General features: G+C 39.0%; 1 protein-coding gene and 1 non-coding gene across 2 annotated transcripts in view; one reads left to right on the forward strand and one right to left on the reverse strand.

Moving 5' to 3' along the window:
• TMC1 (transmembrane channel like 1) overlaps positions 1-20,830 on the reverse strand; it is a 479,796-nt gene that overhangs the window by 57,944 nt on the left and 401,022 nt on the right. The window contains exons 9-10 of the mRNA XM_064361646.1: positions 16,446-16,552; positions 13,589-13,687 (exon numbers count right to left, since the gene is read on the reverse strand). Coding sequence (XP_064217716.1) covers positions 13,589-13,687; positions 16,446-16,552 — 206 coding nt within the window. The remainder of the gene's footprint in view (positions 1-13,588; positions 13,688-16,445; positions 16,553-20,830) is intronic.
• LOC135268763 (U6 spliceosomal RNA) lies at positions 4,085-4,191 on the forward strand. The gene has a single exon (XR_010337116.1). It is a non-coding gene; the product is annotated as a U6 spliceosomal RNA (small nuclear RNA).

Here is a 20,830-nt window from a genome sequence, read left to right on the forward strand (position 1 = left end):
CCAAAAATAACATAAAAGGAGAAACTAGGTATATAACAAGCATCTGGTGAGCTTGTTAGGTTAGCACAATAGCTACTGGGGGCAGCCAGCTCATCTGGCGTATGTACCATTCGACAAATGTTCAATGGCTGGCATTTCATAAATATTAGATCACAACCAAAGCCCAAGAATGGTTCTAGTTTTGTTTTGTTTTATTTTTCTGGCTGGGGACAGGCAGAGTCATGATTAGTTCACGAAGTTTCCTGCAGTTTGCCTATTTGTTATATATGCAGTCAAGTCTGTAAATGAATGAATATTATTAAACAGAACAGTTTTTATATTTTAATTAATTAAGTTTTAAAATTATTATTATACTTTAAGTTCTGGGATACATGAGCAGAAGGTGCAGGTTTGATACACAGGTGGTATACATGTCCATGGTGGTTTGCTGTGCCCATCAACCCGTCATCTACATTAGGTATTTGTCCTAATGCTATCCCTCTCTTAGCCCCCGACCCCCTGACAGGGATAGTATTCCATGGTGTATATGTGCCACATTTTCTTTATCCAGTCTGTCATTGATGGGCATTTCGGTTGGCTCCAAGTCTTTGCTATTGTGAATAGAAGAGCACAGGTTTTAAAGGCTTTATCCAATCCATCTTCGTACCATATTGAGGGGTGGCTTTAAATACAACTTGAGAGGCTTCAAAGGAGAACGCTCCTCATCTTCTACCCAGTGGCATGCCACACTCCACTCATCTTTCCCTGACCCTTAAAACTATAGCAGCAGATATCTGGAAGTGACTAAAATAGCAATGACTCCTAGCCCAGCCAAGGTTCTATTCATTTTCCATGTCAGCTTGTGCTGCTTTCCCTGTGGGAGCACTCTCCCACCCCAAAATCTGTGACAGAGAAACCAGAGTCAGAGCCAAGTTTCCAATGAGCACAGGAAATTTCTGTCCAACTCTGGGGTTCCATGCTGGTGTATTGTCCATTAAGACTCTAATTTCTGTTTGAATGCTGCAGCTGGTCTAATGTATAATCACCAACACATTTCCACAAGAAAGAATGTTTTTATTATGATTACCAGGGCTCGATTCATGCATTTACTTTTCTAACTAACATTTATTGAGAACTTACTATTTGCCTAATATACATAGATGGATTAGGAGACAGGATTATAGAGGTCCCCAAAAGGTTCTCCTTCATAAAAGTATTTGTTGCCTGAAGTTATATTAGAACTGCACCCCTTTGGTGTTTCTCATAATTATAAATAAATGTTCACCATGAAAGACAACACTATGCCCAGGATGGTCAATGAACTTCTTCATTCTTAGTAACTCTTTAATTTTTAATAGCTGCCAGAATGTATGAGGTAAAACTAGTAGGAAAAGAAGATACAATTTTTGAAGCAAATCTGCTGAGGGTATGTGAGGGGAAGTGACATCACGATAGGCAAATCTGGGTGTATTTTTACTTTTCTCTGAGTTGTTGCTGGTTATTTATACCTTAGCATGAACGAAGGTTTCAAGTGTGGATGAAAGACAAGGACTAGCACTCAACATTTCATAGAGTAGGACACAACACAGGAGCGGAACAAGAAGTGAAAAGGCTAATTACGCCCAGAACAAACCTCAACTAATGTCACAAGAGCAGCAGCCTCCCAGCGCTTATGCGCCGCGTGCTGAGACCAGCGCATGGTCACGCTCCTCCTCTCCAGCCAGATCCATTACGTTTCTGCCTAATGCATTGCTCATCTCTGAGTTTTTTTTCTTTTCCTTTTGCTCCAATCCAGATCCAGAGACATAAAACAGATGTTCTATGGTTCTTAACAGGAATAGTGTAGATTACAAAGAGGAAACTGAGCTGAGTCTAGGCAGATCTAATTTTCAGTAGAGGGAATCAAGTTGTGTTAAGGACTGGAGACAGTGACCTCTTCCTTTCAAGCAGCTGTGAAGAAAACAGATCCTTTGGGTGTCCATCCTTCCATCCTCGTATTGGCACTCTCGACCCCCTGCCTCCTGCCTAAACGGGGGACATGGCTGCTGCCCCACTTCCACTTTCTTGCTATGGATACAAGTTCCTTCCCTCTGTCTCTTTGTCCCTCCAACAAATGGGCATTTTCATGAGCTAAGTATCCCGAATAGGCATTTAAAGAAGCATGTATTAAACAACTACCATGTGTAGATGGACTGTGCTAATACTTTATACATATAATCTCATGTGTGTTTTAGACAAGCCTGGTAGGTGGGTATTAATACTGCTAGTTTATACATGGCAACTAAAAGATTCAGGATGATTGTCTAACATGTCATAGGCAGTAAGTGGCAGGATTCAAACCCAGGTTTGCTGGAATCTCATGCCTACTTTTTGTTATTATGCTACACTACATTTTTATTCTCTGGCTTCTACAGAAAGTAGTTCCATTTGCCTTTTGTGACATGACCTGACACTAACATTGGGAAATCTAGACACTAGGCGCAATGTCAACACATCTCACTCCACTTGCATGTCTCATAAGAAGCATGAACATAGCACATTCAACAAAGTTCCCAAGCCTGCTCCTTCCTCCTATCTCAGGTGCGCTCCACTACCTGTAGGATAAAGTCTGACTTGAGCATAATGAAATCGTTCTCTCTGATCAGGCCCTTTTCTGAATTGTTTTTTTAGTATGACAGACTCACTTCTTACCACTCTCCTCTCTCCCTACATATAAACTTTGCTGAATCACTTGTGGGTTTTGAGAGCATAGCACCATCTCATGCTTCCAGGCCTTTGTGCATGCTGATCTCTCTGCTTGGAATATGCTTCCCAATTGCCTGCCCCATTCTAGAGCCTGGTCTATTCCTGCTCTTTCTTTTAAACTGGTTCAAGATACCTGTAAAGGCTTTACTGACCTCTTAGCCAGAGCCAGTTGGGATATGGGTAATGAATGCCCCTTCCTTTCTCCCAGCATATCCTTCAGATGCATGGAGCTTCACTCTATGCAATACTCCTCAGTCTTTCTCTGTCCCTATACTCACTTCACCCCAGGAGAGGTGTAGTGATTTCTCTTGGTAAACTGGGAAAAAATTAACTGGGCAGGCACAGCCTAAACATATCTTTCTTCCTATAGGACATAAGTTGCCCTCCAGGTAAACTGGGGTTCCAAATCAGCAAGACCATTTGGCTAAGAATTCCAGATTGTTCCTCCAATTTGATTTCTATTAATAATGAATGTGGAATTTTTTTGCCCATCTGCCTCTTTTTTTAAAAACAAATTATTCAGAACTCACATGGGAAACAGAGTTACTGTTTACTGGGCTATCTCAAGAGTCCAGTATCTGAACTCCAGTAAACCCCGACACTGAACCTTTATTCCATTATGTCCCCACGTGCCTGTGATACATGTCTGTCAGCTTCAGATTGTCATTTTGCATGGCAGTTGTTTGTTTGCATATCCAATTAGATTATAATGTCCCTGTGGGCAGGGAATATTTGTTAGTCCTCTTTGTATTCCTAACATCTGACATTCTATTTGTATTTGTGGCATGACTGAATGAACAAAAAAAAAATTGCTTCTGGTGATCATTAGCAATCCTCAGTTAGAATAAGTTTCTTTAGATTGTCATGTACACCAATTTTTTTATTATTCTGCATTCTGCTACTCGTTTTAATAAAATAGAGTAAATCATCCAAGACAGTAACATGACAATAATAATCTTATGTTGGGATTTAATGAATCAAAACACCAAAGAAGTATCTGAGAGACAATGAAGCTGGAAAAACTCTTTCATTTTTTTTCTACTGTCTAATTGCACAAAACTCTTACAAAATGAGATAATCTCAGTGCTATAAAGTAAGCTTTTATGTATAATTTCTTTCCACACAGAAAAAAAATGTTGTCTTCTTTCATTTTGCAAGGAGGAAATTAAAAGTATATTGTTGGCTGATTGACTTCTGGAGTTATAAATTTGCCCTTGGTTCTATAAAATTATTCAGAGTGAAGCTTTGTGAATTCATACACAAAACGAGATGTGTGTGGTCATCTGGACACAGTGTATACTGGGAGCTACCTCAGTATTATATTAAAAAAAAATTTTTTTTTAACAAATAAAAAATTTAAGTGCTCACTTCGGCAGCACATACACTAAAATTGGAATGATACAGAGAAGATTAGCATGGCCCCTGAGCAAGGATGGCACGCAAAAAAAAAAAAAAAAAAAAATTTTAAAATGTAAAGAATATATTGCAACTACTTGGAAAAAATGAATTTAGTTCAGAAATTTTTAATTCCATACGAGCAGCATATATTTTACTTCAAATATTTAAGAATAGTGAATGTAATTAATTTCAAGGCCAGTTTAAAGACAAATGATGTCTACTGGAGACATACAAAGCTAGCACATATGACAGAATTTGTACTGAATTGCTTTCAAATGTTTGCAGATTTACGTAATCTACTTGTCACAGCAGAGGTATTAGATTTATGATTTGGTGCTATGTGTTTAAATTATTGACTATAATTTAATGCATTGTGAAGTTCTAACCTAACTCAATGGCTCAGCCTTTAATCTATTAGCTTGGCAGCCAATATTTAGATATAGAAAATTCCTGACAGGTAAATTTAGATCTTCCCACCTTAGTCTCTAACCTAGTCACATCGAAAGACTCTTCCTTGATCTCCTCAAATTCATCTTGCCCTTCTACAATCTGTTGATTACCTCAAAATCCAAATCTGATATGTCGCCACCCACCTACCTCCCCCAACTTAAATTACTTTTAATTTCTCTGAGATAAAAAGAATTATTAGTGCAGTCTAGATTTTAGAGGATCCCACATGCTTTGGTTATGTCCAATCTCTCCAATGCCTTATGTTCTGATCTCCCTTCACATTCTGAGCGCTCATTTTACTCAGTCCCTTGAATAAGGCCACCTCTTTCCATCACAGGGTCTCTGTACTCGATGCTCTTACTGCTGAGAATGCCTCTCCTTTCTTTCAAATTCAGAGGTTGTCCTGAGTCTTCAGAGCCCAATTTGAACATTACTTTCTCAGGAAAAAAAAAAAAAAAAACATTTTCTATTCTTTGTCCCCTTCCCTTGGGCCCTAAACTGCATCAGGTTGCCTACTGTAAGTTCTCCTAACACTACACAGCTTTCCTTCATAGCACTTGGCACAGTTACAATTGGATTTATTTTTGTGATTACTCGACTACTCCCCTGGATTTTATGTTCCTGAGGACAGAGACCTTGGGTTTTGCTCACCTTTTCTTAATACCTGGCACTTGGCAAATGCTCAACAAATGTTTACTGAGTTAATGAAAAGAAGACTAATTTCTGTGGTCACATTCAAAGAAGGAACGCCATTTTCATATTGTAAGTATAGCATTAGGATCACATGCATCATGCATCCCAAATATTTGCAGAAAGAAATCTCACCTTTTGTTTGGCTAAGTGTAGCCTGAGGGAGGTGATGAAAACTAGACTTTGTTGCTAAAGCCAAAAAAAAAAAAAAAAAAAAAGCATCACTAGGGACTTCAGACCTTAAGAAATCAGTTCCCCAAGTTTAAAATATCAAGGAAGCTAAAAGCAGACCCAGGAATCTCTCTCATCACAACTTAGAACTGTGTCATAAAGTCACCCACAAGTAACAAATTAAGATGCTTACAAAGCAAAAGAAATGATCTAGGACCTAAAATAGAATAGGAGATGCCTCTTCTTTTAACCAAACTTAATGAGCCTGTTGAACCGAGACCTGCACTGGACACTGAGGAAGTGAAGCAAGGGATAGTCCTTAGATACTGTCAATCTTAGCGTCACGTGTCTGAACAGCACCCTGCCCTGCTCAGCAAAGCCGCTGGAGGAATCTCACTACATCCACAGATCAGAAGATCCTCACCCCCTCCAATGTTATGATCTCTGCTCCTAAGGAAAGAGACATATCTCTAGGTGGATTTGAAAATTTATACATCTGAGTTTGTCCACAAGAGGCTTAGCAGTCTCACTTGGGGTCATGCCACCAAAGAATTGTTCGTGATCCAGGGGTTCGGTCTCTGCTGACCCAGCACTGAGGTAGGCCTAGACAATGGCTGTGGGAAACAGGTCATTCTGGCTGCATTTGAAACCTGTTGAAACTACATAACAGCAACAACAGCAATATGAACAGCTATGATCTAAAGGGGAAGAGCCCAGTCACATTTTCAAGGTAGCAGCTGGGCATGCTGCTCAGCTCTCCTTTGAAAGACAGTCTCCAGATGCCGCCTCCTTGGATCCACCAGAGAGTGGACCAAACTGTTTTCATATTGAGATCACACACACCCCAACCTCTACCTAGATAATGACTGAGCATGTTCGGAAATATAGAGCTGAGTTATTGCTAACCACTATGGAATTTCTCTAATGGACATACTTTGTTTAGAGACTCACCATTGGCCTAGCCAAGACTCTTTCAGAAGTGTGCTGCAATCTGAGACTCTTCCTAAATCCTTCCTTATCTCTCTCCTTTCACAGGTATAGTATAGGGCCTGCATTACCAACTAAGGCTCTTCTCACCTACTCTTGCTCTCTATCTCCTTTATCCTTCACACACCTCCCTCTCCCAGTATCTTCTGCATGTAATACTGTTTTGATGTCTACACCTCAGGAAACCTAAAATGATTCACCCTTTCAAATAAAGATGCATTTGAGCTACTGAAATATTTTTAAAACAAAAGATGTGTTATTCAATGTGTAACACACAAAATAGCGCTTCTACATGTGTCCAGTGCAATAAGAGATGAAGGAACTTAAGAGAACTGAGGTATGTTTCACAGGAGACAACATTACTTTGGAAGATTATTACTTTAAAGAGTTGTTGATGTTGATTAAAGAACTGAACTCTTTATTATTAACATTAAATGTCTCTAACCCATTTCCTTTAAGGACAGACCTCAAGATGGGATGTGAAGCAGGCAGGGCAGAAGGAATCACATGGAATGATATATTCCATCTTAAAGAGTTGCTATCAGGATAAAATTTAATGTATGCACCTACTTAAGACATAATGGGTGTTAAGTCTCCTCTCCTGCCCCTTGCAGGATATCTTCCATCTCCCACATCTATGATAATCCACAGAATAGGGAAGGCAAAGTAGACATACCATTTATCCATCAGCAATGTACAAGATGCTCTCAAGGTGAAAAGCAGAATGCACTTCCCTTTACTCATAATTTAAGTCTTTACCCATATGATCTCACTGTCTGATATCAGCTGAAGCTCCTTCCGAATTCCACTTTAGTTTCTCCTTCTTTCTCCTCACAAGAATATCAAAACTGTACAGCCTCTTCCTCTTTATCATTTCTATGTCACCCTGGTGCCTCTGAGTATCTTGTAAACAAAGACATCCTCTTCCTACTGACTTAAACTCATTCTTCTACTTCTCTTAATTTACATGACACAATTTCTGCTTATTTGACTCATAGCATACATAATAACCTCCCTGTTTCTTACTATTTTAATAAAATAGATTTCCTATGCAATCAGTAATATGCATCATTATGCACTCAGTAAAAAGTTTAAAAAATATGGTGTTTTGTAAATGGCAAATTCTGACTATGAAAAGCCTGAAGACTAGCTGATCTTGCACATTTTGTATGGTATTTGTCTACTATTAATTAAAGAGAATTTGGATGAGTTGTGATACATGCTTCTAAGTCACAGAGCACTGAGCTTTCATGGGTGTGGAGAGGAGGTTTCAAGGTTCCAGATGAAGCTTTACAGATTAATAGTTCCTCACAACCTCTCTCACCTTAACCCAAAGGTTTTCTGATCCTTTCCATCCAATAGGCTCCTGTATCATAAGAGATCATGCTTGTGTTTATCTTACATTATTCTGTAAGTGCAGACTTTTAATCTATTTCTGCTTCTGTTCCCTTGCCTCTATATTCAATGACTTACCTCTCTATGGTCTGTTCAAGGTCAACTGATCCTGTAGCTGGTGTGCTGCTCAGATCTCCTTTGACAGACAGCCGCCAGATGCCACCTCTTTGGATCCAAGAAAGTGGATCCAAATGTTTTCATATTGAGGTCACACACACCCTAAGCTCTACCTAGATAATGATAGCCTAGATAATGGCTCTAGCTTAAATAATGGCACTTTACAAAAGCCCAAAGATGCCTGTTTTGGCATTCCTGGGCTTTGTGAAAGTCAGAATTCTGTTTTTTTTAGAGTTTAAAAACATTTCATCAATGGTTTCCTCTATGGTGCCATGATAGATGGAATACTGGGTTGTCTACTTAGATCATCTGACAATACAGAGAAGACACCTCTATGAAGTCATTGTTCATAGGATCAAGCAAAGAACTACAATTTTTATTGTCTATTTCAAAAATAAATGTTTAAAACTAAAAATAGAATTCTGCTAACCAACCAAAGCAAAATTAATAATAATAATTTTCAAAGTATGATTTTCCTTTATAACTATTTTAATAAAGCATAAGTATATTTAAATGATAAAAAAAGAAATCAGGGAAGAAGAAACATAGAAGCTCTCATTCTATTTGAAAAGGTGATTGAGGAATTACGAGATTATTATGAACGATGAAAATGGGACCCAATTGCTTCAACTCCTTCTCTCCTTGTGAAATAGATATAGCATGAAATGGAGTCAGTCGATGTTCCAGGAACAGACACTGAGAATGTTGCTGGAAATTACATCAGGAAAATTATGGATGGAATACAGGACATGAAAAGAACACTAGAATAAGAGCCTCTTATCAACTATAAGACCCTGCAACTCAAAATGTCTGTAACGTTATAAGGTAAGATACAGGATGGAAGATATCAAAGAGCACCTCTATTTCTAAAATTCTCTTATTTCTGTTAATTTCCAGTATAAAACTGCAGCCTTCTCAGTGGCCCCTGGCAGCATATGTAGAGGCAGCTTGTCCTAGGCTTCAGAGTCAGAGATGTCAGATAGACCAGATGACCATCCTGGCCTCTCCACTTGCCATCCACAAAACTTGGAGGAGAATATCAAATCCTACTGAAACTCAGTCTCCCCATATGTAAATTAGAATGGTCATGTCTACCTTACTAGACTAGAATAAGGACTAGGTTATAATATAAATAGAATAATGTGCCAGTTATTAAGCTATTTCAGCTTCAGACTCATCCTTGTATACTCTGCTTTGTGATGCTAGAGACAGGACTTGGGGAGCTACATTTCTCCTTTGAGATTGTATTCCCTGCAAATTTTTCCAATAGGAGGCACTTAGACACAGAAGTGGGGAGAAGGGATTTGCTCTTTCCTGAATGCATGGCTGCAGCAACGCCTCTTTACTCTGGTAACAGTAATTGGTTCCATTTCCAGCCCGTTTGAGCACTCCCAGAACCAATCTCATGACACCCCCTGGGGCCATGCAGGGCCCTTTCTCCAAGTTCCTAGATTCTAATAACTGCAACTTCTTTTGTTCTCCCAACAGTAGGGATAAAAACTGTTCTGTGTTACCTGTTACTGCTTCTATGTTACCTCAATGTCCCCTTTTGCCTTTTTAGTCCCCTAATACTTGTTTAACTAATTTCTTATATTAAATCATCTCTGTCGAGATATCTGTGCCTTTCATTTTCTTGATGCATACTGATACAAGTAGAATAAAGAACTATAAATATATGAGTATAATATTCATAAATAAATAGAAATATCATAGCACTAAGCGCAGTGCCTGCCCACATAAGTGCCTAGTCAACATTAATTTTGGTATTATTAACAAAAATTATAATTTAAAAAAAGCAATATAAGTGAAAATTTAGGTTATCTCTTCTGAGCAAGGTCTGGTTAACCTGATGTAACATATTCAGGTCCTTGAGCTCAGCTAGATTTTATTTTTCCTTCCTTGTATTGTTTTCTTATTGTGTCCAGTTCCAACGTGCTAAGGAGGACAACTCTGCTCATTCCATGGGCGTTCTTAAGGCGACAGCCCAAGGCTGTGGCATCTGATCTCTCCCATCTATGCAGGATACTTAAGGCAATCTGTGTTCAGGCAGCCTCTTCCCCTCTGCCACAGAGGACACCACGTCCTGACCAAGACAGCATCTCATTTGAATCCATAGTGTCTTGTTACTAGTGACTACTTGGCTTTTATTCTCCTGGATTCTTATTGTGAAACTAAATCTCCTATATTTTAAATTAAGTTTACACATTTTTTTCTTGTTGTTATCTTCAGTTTTATAATTAAAGGTCCTGCCGTCTCTCTTATTGATGTACTTGTGAAATTATTTTGACCCTAGTATAAAGAATGTGTTCAGTCATTGGCTTATTGTAGGACGGGCAGAATTCCTTCTTCTTACAAATGTTTAAAAGCAAAATCTCCCTTAATATGAAACAACCTATCTTTCCCTGCCAAATTTAGAATGTAATCATTGCCAAGAAAAAGACAAATACTTCAAACTTCCAAAGTCATAAAAACTTGTATGTCATATAAAATTCCTTAAAGCAGTAATATTTTCTTTTAAATAATAATATTCAATGAGCAATTTGATAACGACTATATAATCCCATCGCTTCCTTTCCTTGAATCTTTCAATAACTCCTCTTTAAGGTCAGAATACTTTTATTTACTTATGTATTTACTTCTTTGTTCTAATAAAAGGCCTTTTACTAGCTTGTAACTATCCACTTATATGGCCTTGTGTAATACCACTAGCCCTGCATCCCAATTCAGTCTCCTAATAGCTGTTTGCTTTTGGTCAAGTTATGGTTCTTTTAAAAAGGAATATTTAGAAATTGAGTATTCCTAATAAAAAAAAAAATCTGAACTCCTAAATGCTCCAAAATCTGAAATGTTTTGAGCACTGACATAATGCCACAAGTGAAAAATTCCACACCTGACCTCATGTGATAGGTCACAGTCAAAACATCATCAAATCTTTTTTTCATGAACAAAGTTACTTAAAATATTGGATAAAATTACTTTCATATACGCAAGGTGTATATGAAACTAAATGAATGTTGTGTTTAGACTTGAGTGTCATCTTCAAGATATCTCATTATGTATATAGAAATATTTTAAAGTCTGAAAAAATCCAAAATAGGAAACACTTCTGGTCTCAAGCATTTTGGATAAGGAATACTCACCCAGTACTGTGCGCTACATACTCGGAGCTATCTGCCATTTCATGCATTATCTCACTAATGCTCTTTGAGGTGGATACTATCATTTTCTCCATTTCACATATGAGAACACTCTTGAGCTTAGTCTCAGATATAAATACCTACCATGAAGTGGGTTGTGAAGTGAAGGGCCTTACTTACCAATCACAGTTCACTGCATGATGCAGGCATTGGGGAAAAAGAACTATTAAAATCACTACTAACCTCAGAAATGATGCATGCCAAATTAATGACTGATACTAGCTTGCAATAAGCCTGTAAGTGAATAAAATCAGTGTAATGGCTTTCTTATATTTTCTTGACCTTTAAAAATTCTCTCATTGCCTTAGGATTGTTTTCAGGCAGGCCTAGAAATAAATATCATGGAATGCTCTGGTTTCTGTATTCCCCTACTGACCTATAAATAGTATTTCACCAAACTGGACATGAGAGAGCTGTCAAGAGCAGTGATCCAATCTTGGGGAACACACTCATTATCCAAACCTTTTCCCTCTGCTTTCCCCTGAATTTGCCTCTCAGACGCTCTTGTCCACTCATTAGTAACTCTCTCACAGCAACTTTTCTGTTTGTCTTCTTCAACTGAGTCAGTATCTTTCAAATCTCAAATTGACATTTTTGTCCAAAACTTTACGTTTCAGTTGATTGGGAAATTCAGAAGTGCTTGAACTTCATAAATCTATATATAAACATCAAAAGATCTTTTGTTCATATTTTTAGTTCTTCCTTTCTCTGGTATGTCTTAAAAAGCAAAAAGAGCCAGTGATCTTAGTCTTTGTTCTTATTAAGCAGACTGGAAGTTTATCGTTTTGCTAATCAAAGGAAGAGAATGAGAAATAAAACAGTGCTAAGGGGACATAGTAATGCATTGTTTGAAATTTAAAAGTGAGAGAAAGAAATAAAGGGAGGAAAAAAGGGAGGGGAGGAGGAAGAGAGGAAAGAAGTTAGAAGTGATAGAAAAGAGAAATAAAAGATAAGAGGTAAAATCCAACTCAGAGGCCATCTCTTCTGTAAAACCTACACTTACCTCAGAAGAAATAAGAACCACTTGCTCAGGGTTCCCAGAATCTTTTTTCCCTTTTTTTAAATATTGCTAACTTTGTGCACAGCATCTTGTACACTGGTTGCCCACATGTCTTTCTTCTATTACCATAAGTACCCCGAGGTCAAGAATCATGTCACATGCATCTTTGTAAAACCTAAGCATGTTTATAATTCAGTTAAAAAATGCCGAATTGAAGTGGGAAGTCCAACTGACAGGGGAGATTGAAGATTACAAATGCCACAGAATTGTTGCTCTCATTGTGCCTTATGCTAATTCAATAGCTTGCTTTGTTCACTCAGAGATGGGAAACGTTTCTTAAGGTTTGCATGGTCTGGAATTCTTCACATAAACTGGTTTTGTGCCTCTTATCTCAGGCTCTACAAAATCCTCCCCCTCATTCAGGACTGTCAGTCAATGAGATTCATTTAGCCTCTATTGAATGAGGACTAGATTAGGCGCTGAAAAGGTGTAGCAGACCTAGATTTCTTCTTTAGGAAACTACAATTTAAGGAGGTTAAAAGTAGAAATCAAAATGTTTATGAGATATTCATATTGACACTATAAACAGGAAGTCTGTTTTTTCTCTCCTTCATTCTGCAATCTATATAACATTTTATTCTCATTGTCTATCCTCCAAAAATTACTTGAATTATCAATTCCTCAATTTCTACCTGGTTATTTTCCCACCCATATGCTTCCAAACATTTCTAATCTGGTCACTACTTAAAAAAGAGTATGTGGAATTACATTTTGTCAAATACTTGAATTATATAGTCCAAAATGGTTTTTCAATGAACAGGAATAACTCCTTTCCACAGTAATAATCTCTACCTAGGGGAGTTCAAAGAGTAATGCTCATTTGCATACTACAATGGAGTAACACTAATTTTAGTATTATTTAGAAGTTAGAATTTAGTATTCTTTAGTTCTCAATATTTAGCTTTATTTAATCCTAACTATTGAGTAATACTAAATAGGAGGCTTGTTTAGGAAGTGAAGAGTTTAATAGGAAGTATAAGAGTTTTAATTCCCTAGAAATCCAACAGATTTTCCAGAAAGCACATTTTCAAACTCTTCCTTTATTCTTTTCCAAAGCCAGCGATAAGAATATTTGCTTCAAGTCTTTGAACTCTGAGCTCACCTTTATTCAGTAGTCTATGTTCCCATATAATCATATTAACATTGACCTAAATTGTAGTCACATTTATATAGAGACATATATGTATTTATCTTTCTCTTTCTTTCTCTTTCTCTCTCTCTCTCCCCCTCTCTTTACTTTCTTTCTTCTTTCTTTCTCTTTCTTTCTTTCTTTCCTTCTTCAGCAGGGACATCTTTCTTAAGACAGCCTCACCCGGGAGAGGAGGCCGTGGGTTTCAGAATAAAATAAACTAAGGAAAAATCCATCCTCCCACCAATACAGTTGTGTGGAGATACTTACATTGAAGTCATACAACACACCAAAGTTGGCTGCCGATGCCTCTTCGGCCCTGGGAACTGTTTTCCTAGGTAAACTGCCATATGGCAAACCCCAGAGGTACTGTACAGAGAAGCAAAGAAAACAGAGAACAATTAGAAACAAAATCTGAGGCACACATGTGATCACAAATGGTTTTGCTTAAAAGTCCTTCTGAAACATTTTCATGGGGGACTCTGTGGGTCTCCATGTGGGGTCCCATTTTCTGGGAATCAACTACTAAATCCAGAGGTAAGAACAAAGGGAATGCAAAGGACCCTGCATTATGAGTTCAGGGGACCCCCAGCAGTCAGGTCAACCACATTCCCCAGAGGGCTTTCTGAGGACCCCACTGCCACCACCACCACCAAACTGTTCTGATTAAAAGTCTGGAAAGGAAGAGAGGTAGCCTTTCGGGTCACATAGGACTCAACAAAACCATCTTACCCACACCTTCATATGAGAATAGTCCTTAGGAGTGAGGGTGGAGGGAGATTCTGTCCTTCATGTCAAGGAAGAGAACTCAAGGGAAACCAGTCATGAAATTTGTGAGTGTCTGCAAAGTGAGAACACTTGCACCCTGATTATGGTCTGTGCTTCCTCACTAATTCAGGGCTGCTGCCTCCAATTTGTGCTACCAGATTGGGAGAGAAACACAGTAGAGAGAATAGTACTGGGGAGAGTGGGCCAGTGAACAGGCAAGAATAGGGTCATAGGAAGGTGCCCTGGTGAGAATTAGAAAGAGCACCTTTCTAGCCCCATAGCTTACCAAGTGGATGTTGCTTCTTCAGTGAGATAGAAACTTCCCTCCTAAAGCTGGGAACAGAAGATGAATGTGGCTTGAAGCCTGGGTACAGAGCTTGACTGAGCAAGGGCTGGACATCAATCTCTGCTCACTCCCTGAGCACAAGTTGCACAATCTCCCAAAGTAGGCCTTTGGCCCATCTGGCTTCCTGGTCCTAAAAGAATGGAAGGTGGGTTCCACACATATTATCTCACCCTAAAGTTGGGGGCACAGAAGACAAAGGAGATTAAGGTCTTAGGCTTGCCCAGGGACACAGGACCTTAGGGCAAAAGGCCATGTGCCTTGGAGGAAGATTGAGTGAGCCTGTCAGGTAGAGGCAGTTGAAAAAATACAGCCTTGCTACCAGGAGATGACTGCCCTGGCTGCTGGTGGTTTTGCACAGGCAGCATGCAGGGTGTCCATTCTCTTGTTCTTTGGCTGGAGTTGGTCATTGTTGCCTAGAAAATAGAATGCCCCTCAGCATCTAATACAGCCTATAAAAGGGTATCCAAAGCCAGCATGCTTCCTAGCTCTTGGAATACATCAACCTAACACATAGGCACTCTATCTACTACATAGAAGACATTCTGTAATTTTGTATCATTCAGATAAATCAGTGACAGCCTTTCATTTTCTCCACATGGAGGCAGCATGGTGTGGGGGAAAGAGTAAATGCTGCTGATAAAACTCCATTTATACCTGCATCTGACACTGAGTAATGTCATAGTAGCCAGTGGTGGAATGGAGGAGTTTCAGGTTTCCTTAGAGAGGTAAGTATTAAAAAAAAAAAAAAAAAAAAAAGCTGGGGTTAATTTGAAAGCGATAAAATACACACATTCAGCTGCACTGCCTGAAAGTGAGCACCTGGGAAATAAACTATACAGGACCTCTGATCTTTGGTCACTGTCTTCTGTGAGCCAGACAAGTTTATAAGCCCTGGAATTATCTCAAGGTTTATAAAACTAGTCGATTAAAGTGCAGAATCTTGGCAAAAGGGATTGAATCATGGGTTCTAGTCCTAGATCCGCTTAATAAAAAAAAAAATCAGAGATGTTAGCTAAGTCACATCAGCATTATGTGACTCCATTTACATGTTTTAAATGGGGGAAGAAAATGTCTTCTACAGTCTACATCATAAATTTGTTGTGAGGCACTATAAGTAAAAGAAGTGACAGTGCTTTATACTATTACAAGCTCAAATCTCTTCACAAACGTAAAGCATTATGATGCTGCTAATGGGAGGCTCAGTACAGAAATGCACGGACTTGAAGCTATTGCGATAAAAAGTCACCCAAAAGACCAAATTTTGGCTGTTGTCAATGCTGTATGGACCAAATCGGCTTTGAAATACTGGTCCTAAAAGGTCCTTTGTAGGTTAAATAAAACCTAGTCCAACTTTTGTAAGGTAAGCATTCAAAGGCATCAGAATCATTTATTTTCATATTGGTGAAGGCTCTGACCTCAATCTAGCTTTTTGGCCTCAGCTGATCCTTTCCCTACATCAGCTAAGACCCCACTCCCACTCTCATCCCATCCCACTGTGTGTGCGTGTGAGTGTGTGAGTGTGTGTGTGTGGTGGGCATTATCTTTATATCTTAGGGGGAACATGTTCATTTTGTGTTTCTTCAGTATAGAAAATCTGGATGCTTTGAGTCACATTAAAGAAGCATTTGTTTCAAAGCTACATTGGCAAAATAAATAAATACAACTCACAAGGTGTCAAAGTCTTCCTCAGGAATGATATTAACGTTAAGGAACATGGACCCCCTTGGGAAACTGAAAGAAGCCATGAAACTTTCCACATAAAGATGCACATTTAAACATTCATGTGAAATTATACATAAGTTGTATAATTTCAGGAGGCTCACACACCCTTTGGTGCAAGTATTGGGACCTTTGGCCCATGGGCACCATTTTGAAGCTTAATCCCATTACAAATCCTATAACTTTAAGAGGTGAACATGGCCAGTTAATTATTCTGCTCTTAAAGAAGAGATAAATCCTTTTCTAGGAGAAACATTTTTCACCAGGTTTTGTAAACTGGAAGTCAGATCTCACCTCTGGCAACATGATGAGGCTGAATGTCAGGATAAAGAGAACCATATTGACTCCATACATCCATCTCAAGAAGAGGAAGTATGAGGCCACCGAGGAGCCAAACTGACCTATTACAAAGAAAATAAAACGGTTGAAGGGAGATCAAAGCAAACAAACAAAAAAGAGCTTTGTCTTGGTTGCCTTCCAGAATCAATCTATTAATAGTGAGACTGGTCCTTTTTATATGTAAAGCTACAGCATTCTTTTCTCTCTATTCAGGAAGAGAAAATGTTAATCATGATGGAAGCATTCCCTGTCACATGGAATGTAGAAGATACGCAGAATGCAGTTGTGCAGACCGCGTGTGACCTGCCCCATCAGAGTCCATCCGAGGAAAAGCTGCCTTTTGCAGAGCAGCCATGATTGCCAACTGCAGAGTGCATTTTATTCCTTGAGTTAATACTGAGAAGTGAGCATCTCTTTTTCTCGGGCAAACAACATCCTTCTCAAAAAAAGTTTACCACATCCTTTACAAATAGTTATCTTACCAACAGTCCCTTGCTGTTTCCCCCATTACTGGAATTTTACAGGGGTGGTGTAGAAGCTGAAATTCATTCATTCACTCCATACATCTTATGCCAGAAATTTTATATATATATATATAAATTAGATATGAAGCACAATGTCATAGATAGGGTGGCTGCTATAATAGAACTTACATTTTAGTGAAGTATGGAAATAGCAAATATGTAAGATACATAGAAAGATACAGAGATAGAGACATAGACATTAGATAGAGATACAGATAGATATAGATACAGATGATAGGAGATAGAGAGATAGAGATAGAGATAGTAGCAGGTCCTACAGGAGAAAAGGGAAAGTACTGAGAGGGGTTGCTTTAGAAAGGTTTGCCAAGTAAAGAATATCAGAGATGTCATCTAAGCAGAGATCTGAAGTTTGAGGAAGAGGCAGCAACAGGCTGAACTGTGGAAGAGGAGCTCAAGCAGAGGAAAGAGCTAGAACAAAGATCCTGAGTGGCAAGGGCTCGGGAAAATTGAGGAATAAAACTCAGGCCTGTGCAGTTGGAGTATATGAATGAGGGAAAGTGGTGACAGATAAGGATGGAGAGGCCAAACCACAGTGTGTGGGGCCTTTCAACACATGGTAAAGAGTGAGAATCTTATTTAAAATGTAAGAAGTCATTGAGAGGTGTTAAGCCTTAGGGCCAGAGAAAGAGGTGATGAGCATGACTTTTAAAAAACCATTTCAGTTTTGGGGAATGAATAGGTAATAGGCAAGAATGTTCAGTCAACTCACCCCTGTCCACCAAAGTGAAAAGTAAAGTGATTGGTTAATTCTTATTGACAGAAAAAAATAAAAGCATCTTCTTAAAGCAGAGAATGGAAGAAGAAAAATCAAGAATTTAAGTCTTAGGTTCAGATTTCACAGATTTATGAAAGCAAACGTTTCTTTGATGGTCATTTCAGATTCAGCACCAAGTTGCTAGTTTTTCCAATCTTCCAGATTATCATTGTTAGTTGCCCAAGAAAAAAAACAAATCATTTCAGTCCCCGGCTGCATCAGCCCATGTGTTCTGTCTCATTCGGCTAAACATCTCTATTGACCAATGATTTTCTGAAGCCTTTTAGCATTGAAATATTATCAGTGGGGAAGCATTATCAATGGAACTGAAGTCTCATGGGGAGCAAATTCCAGCCTCTACTTACTTAGATAAGGCTGACCTTACAGGACAGTAATGCCTCTATTTCTGGACATTTGTCTATTGCCCAGGCTGGAGTGCAGTGGTGCAATCTTGCCTCACTGTAACCTCCACCTCCAGGGTTCAAGCAATTCTCCTGCCTCAGCCTCCTGAGTAGCTGGAATTACAGGCACCCACCACCAGGACCAGCTAATTTTTTGTATTCTTAATAGAGACGGGGTTTCACCATATTGGGCAGGCTGGTCTCCAACACCTGACCTCAGGTGATCCACCCGCCTTGGCCTCTCAGCCTCCTAAAGTGCTGGGATTGCAGGAGTGAGCCCTCATGCCCGTCCTCTTTGTCTATTCTTTACATATCATCTTTCTTATTCCCATAACTCAGTGGCAGTTTTCTCAGAAACTTAAAAAGAAGTCAATCTGGCCAGGCACGGTGGCTCACACCTGTAATCCCAGCACTATGGGAGGCCGAGGTGGGCAGATCATGAGGTCAGGAATTGAAGACCAGCCTGACTAAAATGGTGAAACCCCGTCTCTACTAAAATTACAAAAATTAGCAGAGCATGGTGGCACGTGCCTGTTATCCCAGCTACACCGGAGGCTGAGGCAGGAGAATCACTTGAACCCAGGAGGTGGTGGTTGCAGTGAGACAAGATTGTGCCACTGCACTCCAACCCGGGTGACAGAGTGAGACTCTATCTCCAAAAAAAAAAAAGAATTCAATTTTTAAATGGATATTTTGGAAGAAATAAATGATTTTGAAGTCTGAGAATTTTTCTTTATGCTCAAAAGAGAATTTGGTTTGTAGGGACATGGATGAACCTGAAAACCATCATTCTCAGCAAACTGACACAAGAACACAAAATCAAACACCGCATGTTCTCACTCAAAGACAGATGTTGAACAATGGGAACACATGGACACAGGGAGGGGAGCACTATACACTGGGGTCTGTTGGGGGGGAGTTGGGAGGACAGCGGTGGGTGGGGAGTTGGGGAGGGATAGCATGGGTAGAAATACCACATATAGGTGAAGGGGAGGAAGGCAGCAAATCACACTGCCACGTATGCACCTATGCAACAATCTTGCATGTTTTTCACATGTACCCCAAAACCTAAAATGCAATTTAAAAAAAAAAAAGAGAGAATTTGGGATTACACACTGTCAAGGAGTGCAGAGTTCTATAGGGTTTTATGGGTGTGTGGTTTTGATAAACAGTCCCACCCCACTCCAGGCCAGTGCTGTCACCAGGCGCACTGGTCTGCTTCTCCTAGGAAATCTGATCACCCACCTGGCTCCCAGTGACTTTATACCATTTCACGGCTGTTATCTACATTCTCTGGTAACAGCTACCTGACGGCTGCTCAGCCAGGTTCACTCCTCATGTTTTATTGAAGGCAGTGGATTCCCAGTTTGTTACTCATTACAGTTACTCATTTACTGGAGGAAAGCCTTGGTCGCTAGTTATTAAGGTAAGTTTTTCCCTGGAATCACATGTGAGATCCTCCAGTATAAAGTCCCGCATATAGGATTCTAATCTCTTCCTTCCTTCCTTTCTTCCTTTCCTTTTTTCCTTCTTTTTTCTTCCTTCCTTCCTTCCCTTCCTTCCTTCCTTTTTACAGTTTTGCTTTTCTAATTATTGCCACAGCCCATCCTCTCAGCACCTACATACAAACCCCGGCAAATGTTTCTTGTGTGTAGAGTACAAATACACCTAAATGCAAAAGAGAGTAGTGGATTAAGATGTTTCAGAAAGTATGCCCTTGTCCAACATGCATATGCATTATAATGAAATATACTTTAGAGTCCAAAACGTCCAAACTCCATTTCTCAGATTTGACAGTTGTGACAGACATTTCACAACTATTTTATTTGGAGGTTGAATCTTTACAGAATCCTAAATGTAAAGAAAATGAATTGCAGGCAAACAAATTTCATTAAAACTATAATGATTACAGGAAAAACCCAGACACAGGTGGAAGAAACTAAGAAATCCAGAGACAAAATTTCTTCTACACTAGATCTGTCAAGGGCAGAAGAGAAAGCACAGTAACAAAACAAACGCAGATCTTAAAGGAGAGAAAACGAAAAAACGGGTTGTCATCAAAACTCCAGTTTTTCCTGCCTCAACACAAAAATAAAAATAAAGAAAATTTTCCTTCTTACCCCTTTTGCCTAGTGTTCTATCCTACCGGATATTGTTGACTAAAACTGATGTTCATTAAAAAGAAATGTCTGATTATAGTGTGGCTAAAAGAATAGCAATTCCTATATACTTAGTCTTAAAACTGATTTATTTGTATAAGGAAGCAAAATGAGTAATAATAATAATAATAGCTAGCATATCTTGATGGTCAGTTATTGTACCAAGAACTTTATCAGTATCAACTCATTATGCTGTCACTAGAACTTAATGAGGTTAAGTATTATTAGTCCCACTATGAACTGGGAAACAAAAACTTAAACATGGTAGTTAATAATAGGTAACATTTAATGAATCTTTATTTCAAACGCCAATTTGATCTGTATGTGTTAACTTACTTAATGATCGGCAAACCCCTTTGAGATGGGAACTATCGTATTCCCATTTTACAGAGACTTAGGTCTGTAGGTTACACAGCTAGTAAATGAGGAAGCCAGGCTTCTAAACCAGGAGTCTTGAGCTATAGGCATTTGACTCCAAATC

This window comes from Aotus nancymaae, unplaced genomic scaffold (assembly GCF_030222135.1).
Source record: "Aotus nancymaae isolate 86718 unplaced genomic scaffold, 86718_ANA_hifiasm-v0.15.2.pri h1tg000041l, whole genome shotgun sequence".
In the NCBI taxonomy this organism is placed as follows: domain Eukaryota; kingdom Metazoa; phylum Chordata; class Mammalia; order Primates; family Aotidae; genus Aotus; species Aotus nancymaae.